Consider the following 18,108-nt stretch of genomic DNA (forward strand, 5'->3'; position numbering starts at 1 on the left):
GGGTGGGAGTGAGTGACCTCCACAGGTCTCTTTCAGCCTAAATTATTCTGTGACTACCCAGAGACTGAAGTAAAAATACGTCTCCTTATCTATGTCAGGCAGTCTGGTAGTCTCTGCAGTTACTTGGAGTATAATAGCGATGGCGGTGTAAGAATAACTGTGCTAGGTTAGTCCAAGGTGACCAGTAGCAGATCCTTAGGGATATGTGTCAAACGTGATGCACAAGCAATCGTAGGCATAAAGGTAAGGCCGGATTGTCTGTAATTTAAGAACAAGATCTTGAGTTTCCTTATGTTATCTTCCAAATTAGCATGTTGATGGGAATGAATGACACCATGTATGCATTGAGAGAGCTTACAGGATCCTTGAAGTGTCCCTCACTTTACTCACGTAATGTGGCTGCCTTTGTAATTATTTGGACCGGTGCGTGGACTTCTAGGGCCTGCAGACTGTGTTCGAACTCTGATTACAAGCCAGAGTGGTTAAAGAGATTACAGCATCTTGTAATGAATCTTGCTTTCCGATGTGGCAAATCAACTTGGCTTGCATAAGTTGGATTCGAGGCCTGTGTTAGATTTGTGGGGCACGTAAGATCTCAGTGTTTCACTTCAGAATTGTACCAGTATGAACTGGGCCTTGTCTTTCTGCTTGCTGTTCTATTTACATGCAGAAGTGTCTTATCTTGTTTGTTCTGGGTCTTAAAAAAATTTTAAAATAATAAATACGGTTGTGCATATCTTCTGGGGAAAAGGTTTAGGTTGTTCCTACCAGCGTTGTCTGAAGCTGGGTGGTGTTCCCTCCCGGTTCCACCCCCCCCCCCCCCCCCCCCCCCCCCCAATTAGCGAATGGATGACCATTAAGGGTCAGTTAATCATTGATCTATGTGCCTGGCTCTTCAGTCAGTGATAGCTAAAGACATAAGGATATATTAAAAATCTGGCTTTGGGCAAATTTTTTTTTTAAAGCATAACTATCAGCTAACTTTTCAGGGTAAGTAGCTCAGACCACTCAAAACATGAGCCACCTTGCAAGCAGATCAGCATATACAGTGTTCTTGCAGACTGCAACATGTAACTTACTGGTGCTAGTTTTTCCCTTTTGTTTACCAGCAGCCTTGAATCTTTTTTTTTTTGGGGGGGGGGGGGGGTGGAGATTTATAATGTGAGTAGAATTATCTGAAAGTTACAGGCTTTTTGTTTTTGTGTTATGCTGTGAATATCTTAAGAGCTTATGGGAGAGGAATTCTATGATATGTCTAGTACACGAAATAATAGAATGTAATTCAATATTAACTTATTTTTTTCTCCTTTGCCTTGTAGAAGAGGAAGATGGTGTTTGGGAGAATGGACTTTCTTATGAATGTCGCACTCTGCTTTTCAAAGCCGTTCACAACCTGTTGGAGAGGTGTTTAATGAATCGGAATTTTGTGCGCATTGGGAAATGGTTTGTGAAGCCCTATGAGAAAGATGAAAAACCTATAAACAAAAGGTAGGATGTTCTATTTTGCATTATTAAAGAAGCTGTAGGGTTTATTTAAGCTTCATGCTAGAAGAAATCTTTAATTAAGAGCACTCAGTTTATGGCTTGTTTGGGATCCTGGATCCCTGATCTTTCTTGTTTTACTGCCTTTTCGAAGTTCTTCAAAACTTCCTTATGACGAAGAGAAGTAATACTGCACTTAATAGTCCATCTCTCCTGTACTCATACTCTAACACAGACCATGGGTAAGAGAGATGTCGGAAAAGAAGCTGAAGTCTTCTAGGAAGGAGGAAAAGGGTAACTGTGAAGAGAGCCTTGCTCTGAAATTCCAAATATAGTGATGGGGACTAATTCTGATTGTAAATACTACTTATTCTTTGAGAAAGCGGGGTCTAGAGAGCTATTCGCAGGCTTCACGTGCAGTTTGGATAAATTGCATCGTACAGTAGTCTTTGAGAAGAGAGTTTGTCAGCTCCTGGTCAGAAAGCAGGTTGCATCTGGGAACAGTGGTGCTAGAGGAATGCATATGGCTTCCACACTGAGGGGGAGGAGGGCGAGAAGCAAATTTCTGGTCTAGATTGGAAGAACTTCTTCGCATGGTTCTAACGTGGTTTGACATGGTCTATGTTGCCTAGCAATAAATAATGAAATGAATAAAAACTAGGTTAGCTGGAACAAGTTTAATCTCTGTTCCCAAATCAGCTTTTAAAATCCAAAGTAATTTAAAGCTTAGAGAATGTGTTTTTTTGTGTGTGTCTGTGTGTGTGTGTGTGTGTGTTAAATCTTGCATGCAGGAAATTTTGAGATCAGTGGCTTTGCTTTTTGGGTGTGGAGTTGGCCTTTGTGGGCATCTTCTGTAATAAATTTAAACTTGAAAGAGAACTAGAGCTGTTTTGGAGCAAAAGAAGCAGAAGCACATGTTTGTGTGTGTTTCTGTTAGTTGTGAACGGCTGCTTTTAATTTATACATAAACTTGTCCTTTAGTTCTAGGCATCTCTTTCTCCATCCTAGTCAGGGCAAATGTCTCCTCTCTGGGGTGTCCTTGCCCATCCATTTCTTCTGTCTGTTGGTGCTATAAATCAATAGTAAAGAGTTTACTTTTAACTATTTAGACTGATAGCATCTTGGCATGCTCTGGGCTTTCCTCATTTGAGGAACTGGTTTTCCAAATTGCCATTTGAAACCAGCATTAGTTATGTCATGGCATCTCTTACAGTAATTCTATAAAGCTCTCTGCAACAGCTGGAAAAGCTGATGAAACCTTTTAAAATAAAATAGCAGTATTTGTTTAATTTGGAAACTCTATAATTTGTTCTCTTCTTCTTTAAAAAAGAAGCTCAGAAGGTCAGTATGGTTGATGAGAAAAACTGAAGGAATTGTGTGCTTACCTGCAACACAAGTTCATCATAAGTAGTCCAGAACCAGTGGGGAAGTAGGTAGAAAGATAAGGCAGATCTGTGTTAAACAATTTCCTTGTAGAGCAATCTGTTTCCTACCAGGTACTTCAATACCAGTTGGTATTCTGAGTACTGATTTGTATGAAATAAAGGGAGGGGAGTAGTTAACAGATGCGCATACTCCTGGCTTATTTTGCTCGCCTCTTATAGATATTCCTAGAAGTCTGATCTATACTCGGTAAATTTAGGCTGTTTGGAGGGATCCATTCAGGCCCCCGTTGCTCCCTGCGACTTTGTGCAGAGCGGAGCCCAAGGGAGTGAAACAGCTGCTTTGTGATACCGCCCCTGCAGCTGGGAAGCATGTCACTTCTGGGGCTGAGGAAGAAGTGTCAGGTGGAATGATTTGAGTGGATTTTGGTCCCTTGCATAAATTTAGAGGCTCTTGTAGTCAAAAGGGACACTTCTCACTGAGTGTTAAGCATGACACTGGAGCAGAGCACAAGGCACTAACTCCACATAAAAGGAGCCAGCCTGGAAAATGCCCTTAATGTTGCACCTAGGTTGCTAATACGTTTTTTAGTAGACAGCTGGTATTAAGGCTCTGTAGGAGTGTTAGAGCTGTTTAGTTTTTGTTAGTTTTAGACCAATTTTTGTGTTTTTTTCCTTCCTTAGTATTGGTCTTGATGATGAAATGGATCTTAAGTCCATCTCTTCTGTAGGTGTGGTGATTTAATTAAAAAAATAAACCACCGTCAACACCTCCCCAGAGCCATGCTTTTGTCCATGATTATGGATACGCTTATTTTAAGAATCAGAACACTTTTGAAGCTACATTTTTGTCTTTTTTGGCACTTTTTCTAGTCTTCTATCTTTCTAGTAATAAGAGTAGTGATTCATAATGCTGATTTCATAAGCATGTTGTACTTGCTTCTTGATGTGGGAAGAATGGTCTTTTTCAGAAGACTTATTTTTTCCTCTGTTATATATTTTTATTTTATTTATATATATATATATGTATATATATATATAAATTTATATAAAAATATATATATAAATTTCCTCCCCAGGAAAGTAGTGCTCCTCCTGTGTGGAGGCAGCCACAGATTAACGTGGCAGGTATTGCATCTGTCACGGGGAATGAAAGACTTCTGTTCAGAAAGGTTGTAATTACTTCCCTATATTGCCTGTGCAGATCAAATGTATATCATCCTTACGGAAAGAAAAAGTTAACGTGTGATGATGTTGGCGTATCTTTATTCCTCGTTTCCATCTTAGAAAATATTAAGTAGCAGTGGAAGTATAGAAAGAAAGCCTCTATGCTCAAGAGGAGGAAGGATTTTCCGGGTAGTGGAAGGGAACGAATGCTGCCTTGCCTCCTTTCAGCCCTTGTTACAGTTATCGAGTGGCTGCTCATCCTGTAGTTAGGGTTGCTTTGTTTTCTTTGGGCTGTTCTTTGCATTAACATTCAGAAACCCTGAGTGTAGAACTCACGTGCCTATGTAATTTCGAGATGCTTATTATGCTGGGTATGAAATCTGTTACCAGTCTACTTCAGATCGTAGCTTATACTGCCCTGTACTTTGGGACTTGGCTAGTTACTCTGCAGATTGGCTTTCTGTCTATTCTAACTACAGATTTAGATAAGGTCGGTTGTTCTTGCTGGCAATTTTAGGATTCAAAGACTTGGATTAGAGACTCGGTCGCCAGCGCTCTTGGCTACGAAGGTAACTCGTTCATGTGCTTTTTGGAGCTGTAGATGACTGCTGTGCAGAGCCTCAGTCCCACTTTTTCCCTTCCTTTCTCCGTGAAGGATGTGCGGATGGAGCTATTTCTTTCATTTGCAGTTGTTCCCATCTGAATTTTTCGGAGTTCAGTTTGAAAGCACGTGGCTCCAGCCTGCGTGAGACTTCCTGGTGTCCCAGCTACAAAAGGCAGCGTCGGGTTTTTCTTGTGTGTGTGGTACTGTGGCAGGGAACTAAAGGGCTGTTTGTTGCGCTGAGCGGTGTGCTCACCTCACACGTGGGGCGGCGGAGCAGGAGGCCCGTGAGACATGAGGGTGTGATTTCTAATGGGTGTTTGACTGGGATGACAGGTCCTCAGGCAGCCGTGGCTTCCTGTCTGTTGCTCTTGTTTTTCTCCCTGCGTAAGGTTTTTTGAAAACCCAAACACACCACAACCTTCACTTCTTCATCGTTCCATTGACTTTTTTTTAATTTTTAAGAGGACAGTCCATAATGCTCATAAACTGATGCCACTGGGATATGTGAACAAATAACCAAGGAAGTAAGAATTAATTGGTTTTAGGTGGTCACTATTTAAAGATGTTTATGATGTGACTACTAAAACTTGTTAATCTAACTTTAACATTAAAACCTGTGTAATGTTTTTTACTGAAGAGGCAAAAACCAAACCAAAACGCCACATCAAACCCCCTCGAATGTTTGTGTTCTGCAGTCACGTGCTGCATGTTGACAAGGCTGCAAGGTAATAACCATGACCTGCTCTTCCCTGCCTCCCTCTCACCCCCTACTTCCCCCCAGTCTAAAACCAGCATTGGGAAAAGTGAGCCAGATGTGTATTTGGTGAAACTTGATCTGCTAGAACAAGTCACAGTTACCATGCCCGAGGAAACTGTCTGAGGTTTTTGAGTACGCTAGTTCCACTTCTGTTTAGAGAGAGGGTAGGAATGGAGTCGGTAACTCCAAGAAGTGTGTGTGGCGATTTTCTTTTGTGCACACTGTTTTTTTTCTTTATTGCTCTTAATTTTTAAGCAGGTGATTCCCAAAGTTTTCAGGATTGGGGTCAGCTGGGTTGACAGCGTAATAACAGACTAAAGAGAAGGTTTTGTTAATGGCCTTACTTATAGCCAAGCAGGGAAAAAAATGATTTCCACAGTATTTGTCACATTTTTTTGCCACGTTTTTTGTCAGTCACTTAAAGTGGGGTGGATTACAGAAGCTCCATAATGTGGTTTAAATAACAACATATTAAATTACTAAGTTTTCTTCCTTTCCAACCTATCGTGTTGTTATTGTAACATTCAGAAATAGTTGTGTGCGCTTTCTTCAAAACCCCACGCTTTGAATGTGAGAGGTGGAGATTGTGATCTGCTGCATCCAACTGTCTCCCTTTTCTGCTTAGACTGCTCAAAGGCGGCCTCTGGATGAGGCTTTGCCTCCTGCCAGCTGGGTGATAAAATAGTTGTGTGTAACTAGTATAAATATGATTAGGAAACTCGTCAGTTTAAACACTATTTTAGATAAAGTTCCTTAATAAAGCTTAAACTTGATATTCCTAATGAAAATAAAAGTACCAAGTGCTTATGTGGAGCACATCTGCTGAAGTTTTTTAGGCAATAAGTACAACTTGCTAACTTTTAACACAATTGAAATGCCGGTAAGCAAATAGTTGAGCAATATTGATCTGGTGGGATGATCTGATCAAAGACTGGAAACCCAGAATGCTAAAAACTACTGCATTATTTGTACGGTTGCTTTTTTTTCCTCCTCATTTTAAATAGGAAATAAGGAGTTGCTCTGGGTGGCTACATGTTTACTTAAAAAAAAAAAAAACTGTTCACTAAAAAAAAAAAAAAACCCTTCCCCAATCCAAACAAACAAACAAACAAAAAAAAACACCACTTGGAAAATCATAAGTGATAAGCTTATCATAGCTTACAGAATAAAACTTGCTGCACAAGTTTCACAAGTAATGCAGTTTAACCTTAGCCTAGGTACGGGCTTATATAATGCAAGTACATGACTTCAAGGGAAATGACTGCTGGAAAATATTTTGTGGGTGTCTGTATATTTTATATATATATAAATATTTTTTCTCTACCTTGTCTTACCAAGAGGAAGAAGTAAAACTATCCACAATGGATTCCTTTTGTGAGTGTGTTGGCAATTCTTCAGTATCAAATGGCCATGACTTGGGTCGGGGGCGTGAGCAAATTTTTCTTGATAGGGACATAGTAATTGCTGCCTACTGCAGAAATGTTTATGTTGATAATGTAACAGCAGCTACCCTGAAAGATTGGCTATTGTCTGTTTGGTCTTCTCTGCCCTTAAGACAAAGCGAATATTATGTTTTGGGTCTTAAGCCCACGTTCCTGCCTCATCCTGCTGTTTGGCTACCTTTTTCCTATTTCCCAGGGGGCCCTCTTTTGATAGGAACGACACGGTTTTTCTTGCTTCCTCTAGAAGGATGCTCTGAGTTGTTATTTATTATCATTATTATTATTTTAAGGAACAGAAGGAGGAGACTTCTGGATGCCGAAGCTCAAAACTTCGTGATTGAGAGTTAACTGACCAAGTACATGTAGTAATGGGCTTTGCCTTTATTTCTATATATTTAATTTGAAATCTGAATAGCTGAAATGAAGTGGTTCTTCCTTGATACTGTTGGGGTATTTTCTGTAATCTATTAAGTCTGCTCAACTGCTTTTGCTGTGTAAATTTCCTACCTACGTTAGTCTTTAAATCAAACAATGTCAACATTTTTTTTCTTTTACAACAGCTCTAATGAGGCTGTTCTGGCATCATGTACCGGCAGGAGAGCAGGTGATGTTTTTCCTTTTACTGTAGACAGCTGGAATTGAGAGCTGCTGTAAGTAGGACAGTGCAGGATAAACAGCAGGAGCTGAGAGCATTGATCACATGATTGTCTCTTTGGAATATTGGGTTGCTACAGAGACTACAAGCAGACAAATTTAGCACTTTACATCACAAAGCAGTTTTCTCTTATTTAGCTTAAGTTACAGTGGTGGTTGATTCGTCAGGAAAAACTGAAAGTGGTATTTAGCTTGTAACAATGAATCTATACTGTTTGTTCACTGAGCAACAAGGTAGCACTAAAACCATGCAGATAGGTCAAATTTTGTTAAATGAAAATTTTGTAACACGTTTCAATTTTCAGCTTTGAAAACATCTGGCTTACCAAGATGTTTATAAATGTTTCAGAATGGGGCAGAGCCATAGATCGAAAACTGTTGCTTTGAAATATATTAATGTCTAGCTATTATCTGTTTTCCAAATATATTCTGGATTCTTATTCTTTATAGCACATGTATATTTTCTTGTGAAAGCATAAGTTCAGATAACTGAGATTTGTATCCTGAATAATGAAAGGATGCTAAAATACAAGATGACAGCTTTATTAGTCTCATACGAGTTCAGAAATACAGGAACACGAGCCAATTCTTTTTGTAATATTACTTATAATTGTTGTATCTGCAGAAATATGCACAATTTTGTGTGTATATAGAGGTATCTGAAGTTCTGGTTGCATTCTGAAAGAATCAGCTTTGCGTCTGTGGTTTTAATATGCAAAAATATATATTTTTGTTTCAACCTTGTTTTTATTGGGTTGAAACTAAGCTCAGTAATGACAGCAATGACTAAATGTGGAAGTCTTTAAGGTGAATATGACATTCTGGAATACAGGTTACAACATTTGTATTTGTTTTAGTGCACACAACTTGGTTATGGAATAAACAAATATATATATTTTAACTTGCAGTTCTAGTGAACATCAAAATATCCTTAGCTATGTGAAAAATATTTTGTAGAGCCTTTGACAGTAGTCATTAATGATGTGCTTTGAACTGGAAGTTTTTCTACTTTGCTATTAGCTATGTTTTTTGCTTCGTGTTATCATCAAAATCAGCTTTCTGCTATATTTACCTTCATGACCATAGGGAGTTACTCAGAGATGCTTAGAAAAATGTCTGCTGTTCCATCTCTTTGTCGGTAGTTAGAGAAGCATCTGTATTTGGAGATACTATTACTGCATGTTAAGATAGAGTATGCAACTTGCTAGAAAAATGTAGATGTGCATTTGGTTACATCTCTTTGAGCTTTCCCATTAAGGATATTAATGCCAGTGTGTCTGCTTGAAGTGCAGACCCTGTGATAGGGGCTGATACAGACCCTGATGTTATGGGGAAACTTGTAGCCAACGGCAAGAAAGGCATGTTTGTGAATTGATTAATGATGATTCAAACTCTTAGCATAGAAAGTAGTGCAGCAAAATAATGAGTATGTGTGTTAGCATGTTCTTCCTATTCTCTGTTTCCCTCATGCCCTAGCACTTGAAAGAACAAACAAAAACCAGAACACACACCCCAAAATAAAACAAACAAAAAAACAAAGCTCCTGAACTATTTCAGAATTTGTGTATCTGCCTTATGCTTTTTTCTTTCATTTCTTAAAAACAAACAAAATGAAACAAGGGAAAAATCCCACAACCACCATGTGTTTTTCCGGCAACATTTTTTTTTTAAGCTGCATTAATATAATTATCTGACTTTAGCATTTTCCTTATCTTCATATTTTGCTTATTACTACAAATGCATATTTAAATTCCAGTTCTTTTCTAGTCTGAACGAAGATTGTGGAGTCTCCTCATTGAGGGTTATGGCACGGTGAGCAGAGATTGAAGACTCCATATTTAAAATCGCTGTTGAAGCGGTGCAGGTGTGAAGGTGGCTGCGTAGAAAGCCGCTCTTCATTAGCGCACTGCAGTGTTCTGGCTATTCCTGGAAGATGTGTGTAGTCACAAAGAACTATTCTGAACAAGCACTTACAAAGAAAAGGTGGTAGATGGGTTGTCTTGAGGGAGTTGCTTCTGCTTTTCTTCCGTTAGCTCAGAAAGCCTCAAGTGGCTTGGCAGCTTCCCTCTTTCTTCTCCATGATGAAAAGCCTCGAGGGTTGCCTGACAGAGAACAAAGCGTAGAGCGTAGCGTAGAACAGAGGATGATGGCAGCGCGTGTTGAGCATGTGGTCAGGTATGGAATTCCTCTAGACTTATTCCTTGGCAGTTGTTTTATTTTCTATTCTCTGCTCATTGCTATAGTGTTATTTTTCAAACAGGTTGGGGGGGAGTACAGGTGAATAACTGAATACAAAGGGATTTTCTTTCCCAAAGAACCTATTTAAATGTAAGACTGTGTTTTCCAGCCCAATAATTTACTAGAGAAGGCAACTGTCACCTTTTTAAAAAGAAACTTATTTGATAATATACTGCCTGTAATAGGCTGTAGTGAAGAATAACTGTTTGGAGATGCTTTTATTTGGGCAGTTGTGATGCATCAGTTGGGAGCTGTCAGGTCAATGGATGATGATGATGACTGTTGTCAGCCAGTCACGATATATATTGATTCTTGGTCAAAATGCCCCAAAGGATTCAGGGTGTTGGCCAGCGTATCCCAGCTTTTAGCAAACACTTTATAACAATCAGAAATAGCGAACAGTATTAATAAGACTTAAAACTGTATCTCCGTGTTTGTGCTCCTAAATGAAGCGTTCTGCCTGATTGAAAGGGAAATGGTAGAAAAGTAATTATGCAAGTCATTAGTTCTGGGAGAATAATTTAGCTTTGCCGTGTCCTTTTTCCTCTTCGAGGAAATGGGAATAGAAAAATACATAGTGAGAATATGGTAAATATTTTGTTACGATTGCTGGTGCTCTGACTTGGTTAGCCACTCGGATCAACTTGGAAGTAATTTACAGACAATCTAGGAAAAAACGCGATAGCTATAAAAACAAAGAAACATTCTCCTTTCAGTTGAGACGTTTGAATGCTTTTTTGACTTTGCTATCAAACGTGGTATAGGGTTTCTTTAATTGCAGACTCCTTTGTTGCTTCTGATGTTGCTGCAGTCTCCTTGCCTTTCAGCCATGGTGCGGTGCTGACTTGAAGTGTGTAATCTAGTGAAGTGTGGATTAGTGAGGTTCTAATGCAGCTAATGTTTGTGAAGCACTTCGAAGACATAAAGCTCTACAGAAGTACTAATGTGGAGGAGAAAAAAAAAAACAACGGACCTAATTATCTTTTTATCAAGGAGGTGTTTTCAGATTTGCTAATGGAGATGCAGAAACCTCATGTATATGTAAATTTCAGTGTGGTTTCCCCTCTTTTACTTCAGTTTCCCTTAGGAAGGTAGAAAAAGAAATTTATTGAAATTGTCCACAGTGGTTGCCATTTCTTTTCACATAGAATTGTAATCCTTCATCTCTGAAGGATTTTTTTTTTCTTTTCAGTGTTGAAACTCCCTCAGTTCTGGTGTGTTCAGATCAAAATTCATACAGAATGTTCAATCTGATAACACTTCATAACATTTGTATCCAGAGATGGGTTACCAGTGTTGGACACTAGATTATTAATAGTTAAGGCCTATAGTTAGGCCTTTAATGAAATTAATTTATATTCAGAGTTGAGCAAGAAAATGAGATTTTTGAGAATTAGGGTTGTGTTTTCAGAATTTTCTGTTTAAAATTTTGTCCTCTGCTCTTCTGTGTGCACATGTGACAATACTTGATTGTACTGTAGAACTAAAAAAAATATATAAAAAAAAATAAATGGAGAATCAATAGTAGCTTTAAGACAAGCTTTTCCGAGGGGGGGGCATTTGTTGGCACCTCTATGCACGTACAACAAAAGTTCTGAGCATTGTGGTATAGGTTGGTATAGGTTTTCTTTATACTACAGTCATGAGATGCTCTGCACAAATTACCTAGTGATCTTCCGAGGTACTTAAAAAAAAAAAAAAAAAAAAAGTCCACAAATAAAAGCATAGGACGAACTCTGTATTAGTAGGCAGGAAATCACCAATTTTCTGGTTTTGTGTACCTGACTAAATTGTAAAAGTAATTTGCCTATTTACCCTGAAGTGAAATGCTTTTTGACCAACTAAGTGGACTTGCTAAATTCTGAAGGGGATCCTGTCATTTTTACTTAATTAGGATTTTTGTCTGCAGTGTGAGCCATTGAGAATAGGAGAGGAAGTTAGACAAGTGGTGGAATTTAATAGCTTTTGGAAAGGTTTGAGAAAATTCCTCCTGAGCTGAGTTTGAGGTGGCATTGTGTGCTACCAGTGAATCTCTGGAAACTTACAGAACTGGGGAATGTGCAAATGTATCCATAAAAGTAAATATAAACATAATAAAAAACATACATGTTTATGGGTTTCTTGCTTAGTCCATAAAATAGTGTATGTAGGGGCAGCCAGTAACTTAGAGCTCTGCTTCTACCTTTCCTACCACATTTCCTCCACTCTTTTGCAAAAAGCTTTGGTATGTTCCTGCTTTTTTAAAAAAATTATTATTATAATTCTTCATTGTATTTTTGACTTTTTTTCATAAACACTGATTTTTGTAACACAGAACTGATGGTGTTAAATAGGAATAAACAGTTCCTGAGCTTGACTAGTTAGAAGAAATTTAATGCTGTGTCTGAATTCATAAAATATTAGTTTTGTCTTTGCTAACCTTTAGTTAAGACGACGCATGTTTTCAGGAGGTACCACGTGGAAATTTTTCGCTTCAGTTGAATTTAAGGACAGCAGTATTTTGCTGTGTGTACCGACTATATAACAATTGTATTCTATTGTGCATAAAATGACTTCATTGCACCTACCAAAACAAAAATCGAAGGTGATGTGCCTGATTTTTCTGCTAAATTTATAAGCAAAATTAGTGAACAATCTGCATTGAGACTTTAGAATCAATTGTAGCGTAGTGGATCTGCTTTTCTCTGCTACAAATAGTGTGCTTGCAGCTTTCATGCTAAAGCTGTTTGAATGATGTCAGTGCCAACAATGGCCACTGTCTTACTTCATTATTTTGTTGGAAACTTCCCTCCTGCTCAATGGGGGGAGGGGAGATGTCTTTTTTGTATTATTTTCTCTTTTTTTGGATTTGGCTTTTGCATGATGACCTTGAATTTTCCTTGCTACTACTTAGGAGTAGCTTTGCAGTGCAGTGAATTGACATGCTTCTGTTATCATGCTGATGCTTCTCTTTGTCTTGGTTTATCTGAATTCTCTCAGATTATACTACAGATGTCTTCCCTTTATCTGTGTAATAATGTAGCGTTAACTAGAGACATAGCTTAATCTCATTTAAAGTGTCTTTAAAGAATATGTGCTTTTAACTCTTCCTCATACTAAGCTTCTGAATTGCTATCTGTCACCTGGAGCCAACAGCACCGTCCACTATTTCACCTTAAACCACGCAATATTTTGAAAAAAAAAAAAGTTCAATTTGACAAGATGAGTCTTTAACTATTTGCACAAGGATTAAAGTTTAATCAGATTTCTATATAGGAGCTTCGTGGTGTTTGCTAACTGTGTGACTTTGCTCGAACTTGAAATCATCAACAAGATGCTTAGCTCCATCGTCCCTGGATTTTGGAAACTACTGTTGTTGGGATGCCTGAGCAGTTTACTTCATCTGCAGGGAATATGCCGTCCTGCGCTAGCTTACTGAAGCAATTATGCTAAGTAGTGGTTAGTGAGTATGACAGTTCGCTTGTATCTCTGCATCCTGGCTCTTCATTTTCTTTAAAAATAAAATAAAACTGAAGAGCAGATCAGTGTACTACCACGGGCTTGAAGCAGCTTGAAAATTGTTATGGTCCAGTCAAGGACCGTAACCCCCCAGAGTAGTTTCTGAGTTCACTTCATGGCCGGCTTTAAGATACTGTAACAAAAAGTGTGGTGCTGCACTTCTGTTCTGCCTTCAACTCTGTGGGTTTTCTCATCCTTGAAGTCTTCTAGGTCCCTGATTTTAATTCTGTTGGTAGTCAAAGCCACGTATTTTACACTGTAGCTTTCTTCTCATTGCGGTGACTGCCCTGGTGGCTGCTCTTTGAGTCTTGGGGGTGAGATTCAGGAAGCCACCTTATCTCCGTTTCCATAGATTGAATGGATAGTGCCAGCTCCAGAAACATTTTTTTCCTCATACGTTGTACTGTCTTACGATACACCTCCTGGTCGAAGAAACATCTTGGAAATGACACTGAAGATGTATCTAGTAACACACCTCTGGAGGTTGTATTTCAATAGGGGTTGCTCAGATGCTTGGACTTTTTCAGTTCTTCAGTGGCCTGGAAACTTTTTTTTTTTTCCAGAAATGCAAAATTTATGTTTTGTTCTCACTAAAAAGTCTACAGACTAAAATTTCACAAAGAGTATGCATGCAGTACTGGTGTTGATGGGGTCTAATTTTATTCTTGGGGCAGAAGGTGGTATTGCATTCATACGGTCTTTTTAGGCTATGGTAGTTCATGGAGCGTCTCTTCCATTTGACCTTGCAAAAATGCACTAGCATCTGCTATTTTGACTCACTTCATTTAGTCTGTTTCCCTTGACTTGTTTCATTTCTTTTCCTGAGACTGAGCAGGTGCTTGGTGCTGCCCTTCTTATGGAAAAGGATTTATTTTCTGTATAGGATTTTATGAAGTATTTCTAAGGTTCTCCTTGACTTTCATTCTTCTGTTACTGAAATGTTGGACCTAATCTAACGTCCAATGTAAACAGCATCTTCTCGCTTTTGCACATCTGTTCCTTTCCTATGGGAATCTATTGGTCTGGCTGACACTTGAGATAACTTGTAGCTGTATAACTTAAAATCGTTGCGCATGTACAACTTTTTTTTTAATTATTGAAAAAGTGATTTTTCAGATGGAATTGGGTACTGAGATATACTATTTCTGCAGCCGGCTGGCAGGGTTCTGCTTTTATTTCCTTCCCAAGCTCTTCCTGCCCTTTAATTAAAAATGGTGAAATATATTTCACACAAGCCATCAAAATGATTTGGATGTGACAGAAAATATTTTCTTAGTTGTACTTGCAGGTGTTTATATTTTTGTAACAAAACACAGGTAGTATAGCTGCAAAAATTGGGAAGTCTTTGAAGGAGGTAGAAGATTTCATGGAGCTGCTAACTAGTTATTGGCTATGTCAAGCACTATGTAAACCAGGTTTATTTAATTCAGTGTTGTATGAAAGATATATATATATATATATATATTTTTTTTTTTCCTGTACAGGGCTGTATTTTTTTTAAAAACAATTGGTCTAGGCTGAGAAGCTGTCAGTGAAGCATCTGATAGTAAACATTGATGTGTGTTTTCATGACTTGATTAACAAAGACTTTTTCTTAAATTGTTCATATCTTCCTGTTGTAGGTGTGGAAGTTCAGTTTTAGTTACTTGATTGGCTTTAGGAACATGGCGATGAGATTCAATAAAACAAACAAAAGAAAACACCCACCACCAACAAAACCCTGACAATAAAAAATACCAATTTCCCAAAGCTGCTGCATTTCTTTCTGCTTTTAAATAAGCTACTTGTTGGCAAATATTTGATATAAATCTTAAAATATAAATTCTGCTTAGTGAATCTCTGACAGAAGAGCCTAGATATGACCTCCTTAAAATTAATGAATGTTCAGAAATATATTTATAGCTTTTTAATAAATATATTATAAAATATTAAGTCAGTTTACTTTGATTTGCAAAGAAAAGTGTTTAAATTTTCTCTAGACATCAAAATACAAAGTCTCAATCTAAAGAAAAAACTTAGCATCTCTTGTTTTCTTCCTGATTGATTTTATTTTTTTTCGTCTTTAAACTGTAATACGTTGTATGGTCCCCAAGGAAACATGTATTTAGCATTTAGTTATTAAGATGGAATGGATTTTTGAGTATTTATTAATGAATATTTTGGAATGAAATCCCTTCAAATTAGTGAGAAAACTTACTTACCATTGTAGGATCTATTCTTAGGATTTGTTTTTTTCTCTCCCCAGTGAGCACTTGTCCTGCTCGTTCACCTTTTTCTTACATGGGGATAGCAATGTTTGTACCAGTGTGGAGATCAGTCAGCATCAACCTGTGTACCTGCTTAGTGAAGAACACCTCACCCTTGCCCAGCAGTCTAACAGCCCTTTTCAAGGTAGGTTTTGCTGGTCATTAGTGTGTATTAAAATAAATCAATCCTTGGAGTTGTTCAGTATCAGGATTTCTGGGAGTGGGAGCAGAGGCATTCTGTTTTGCATTGACTACGTGTTCTACCCAAACATCTGCTGTCTTGACATAGCCAGTCAGAAGCCAGTTGGATTTCGGATCTTCTGCAGCTGGATGATTTCCATATTCATCTTTTTGGCATGTTGCCCAATAATGTGACTTTACGATACAGTAAACTTTATTTCTGAATACTGTCCTATGGGTGACTCAAATATTTTGCGTTTTCAACATGCTTTATAACCGCCACATACCTTCCACAACCTCTCTTTTAGAAATCCATTTCTGACTTGACGTACTTAACCTATTCACTCCCCTTTCCCATTTTTATTTGGCTATTCCTTGCCTGTAAATTGCTTTGGTTCCACCAGCAGATGCAGGCTATGCTCTCGAAGACAAAGGAGTGATGGGGCCCGAGTCTGGTTAGTGGGCTGTTTGATCATTCCCTGTCTAAGACACACTTGTGTTGGCTAGAGGAGTCACTTCTCCTGCATGACTGTGCATTGCCGTTGTTTATTACTGCTCAGTGTCCAAACTTGCTTTCTTTGAATGCAATATAACAGCAGCTGTGTTTTTCTAATATGGACAAGACTAAACACGAAACAGATTACTTCCTTTTATATATGTAGCATTATTATTGTAACTGTACCAAGCAGAATGAAAGGATGGGGAAACACTGTAACTGTCAGAATTTGAAATGGTCTTCTTTTATCCCACCTGTGTATTGCAGAGTCATTGCTAGCCCAGTCAAAAACTTGCTTGTTGCTTGTTTAAACAGATTAATTGGGAATGGTTATTGTGATACCTCAGTTCTTACAGTATACATACATTTAACAATGCGTACCTATTGCCTCCAACTTGTGCAGTATAGTAAAATGTGATCAGGGTGTACTTACCAATGGTAAGTTATTTGGTGTGGCTGAAATAACACTAATGCTGTTTCAGTGGGAAGTGCAAATTTTGGTTAGATATAATCTATAACTTGTATTTATTTTTTTTAGTTATTCTAAGTCCCTTTGGATTAAATGGCACACTCACAGGGCAGTCATTCAAGCTTTCTGATTCATCGACAAAAAAGCTTATTGGTGAATGGAAACAATTCTATCCTGTCACATCTAACTTGAAGGAGGGGTCTGAGGAAAAGCAAGAAGACATGGATTGGGAAGATGATTCTTTAGCTGCTGTCGAAGTCCTTGTTGGTATGTGTTCTCTTTACCTTTTAATTACTGAAATTGTTTGGTTAGGTCTTCAAAATTCTGCATGTGGAATTGACCCCATTTTATTCTTTTGCAGCCGTTTGTGACAGCCGTTGGTCTTTTCCTTTTCTATTTAATGATTGGACCTATCTAAAACAAGTGGCTACTTAAATTGTGTTTTACAGACCTATTAGATAAGGTATTTTTCTTTGTGCCCTGAGAAGCAAGACTGTTTGTTTTATATTTAAAACAAAAACACTAGACTGTCACTGTTGGCATCAGAGATGCATCAAAAGCATGTTGTACTGTTTCAGATTCTGTGCAAATTCAAACAGAACAGTGCCTTTCAGGGATTTCTTCAAAACCACAAACCTGAAGAACTTAGTGTACTCAGGCACTGCATTTATCTCCTCTTGTTTCTAAAATCTAAGCTCCTTGGACACAGTAGTTTTGTTTGTTGAGCGCTACTGACCTTTAATTTGCCAACTAATGTCGTCATTTCTCTGTAGTAAGTGAGGCAAGCTTGTATTGCAGTGATGGTTGGAGACCCTGATGATGACGGCGATAGGAATATTGTCACTTTTACATGGTACTAAAAGCTATGTCTGTAGTTTTCTTTATAAACCAAAACAATAGACTCGAGTAGTAGTATGTGTAGACCGGGGCTGTCTCTGCCTGTAAAAAAGCCTTTTTCATACATTCAACCAAGTCCTCTGTATAAAACAAATCTTAAGGTAATGATGACAACAGACTTGTCCACAGTTAGTGATTTAGTAGGTAGAAAGTGTAGGTAAATTTACGAGCAGCTGGTAAAGTGATCCTTTTTTTTGACTATTTTAAATGTAAGCTGTTGGTGAACAACTGTAAAATAGATTTGTTCTTTTTTCAGCTGGTGTGCGAATGGTGTATCCAGCGTGCTTTGTTCTAGTTCCTCAGACAGACATCCCTGCTCCTAGTACTGTTGGGGCGTCTCACTGTTCAACTACTTGCTTGGGTGTCCACCAAGTGCCTGCTTCCACAAGAGATCCTGCGATGTCTTCAGTAACTCTAACTCCACCGACATCCCCAGAGGAAGTTCAAACAGGTATGGTAAAGTTAGCTTCTACATGTGAGAAATCATTTTAATGGCTTCTTCTTAAAATCTAGCAGTGTTTAGAAAGGTTTCAGATGTTCACTGTACATCTGACTTGTTACCAAAATCATTTTTTTTTAAATTCAGAAGTCTGTTG

General features: G+C 38.2%; 1 protein-coding gene across 1 annotated transcript in view; it reads left to right on the forward strand.

The window, feature by feature from the left end:
• Nucleotides 1-18,108, forward strand: part of MED13 (mediator complex subunit 13) — a 58,512-nt gene that overhangs the window by 11,698 nt on the left and 28,706 nt on the right. The window contains exons 3-6 of the mRNA XM_035561079.2: nucleotides 1,320-1,488; nucleotides 15,470-15,615; nucleotides 16,685-16,882; nucleotides 17,769-17,963. Of these exons, the coding sequence (XP_035416972.1) occupies nucleotides 1,320-1,488; nucleotides 15,470-15,615; nucleotides 16,685-16,882; nucleotides 17,769-17,963 (708 nt within the window). The remainder of the gene's footprint in view (nucleotides 1-1,319; nucleotides 1,489-15,469; nucleotides 15,616-16,684; nucleotides 16,883-17,768; nucleotides 17,964-18,108) is intronic.

This window comes from Cygnus atratus, chromosome 20 (assembly GCF_013377495.2).
Source record: "Cygnus atratus isolate AKBS03 ecotype Queensland, Australia chromosome 20, CAtr_DNAZoo_HiC_assembly, whole genome shotgun sequence".
In the NCBI taxonomy this organism is placed as follows: Eukaryota; Metazoa; Chordata; class Aves; order Anseriformes; family Anatidae; genus Cygnus; species Cygnus atratus.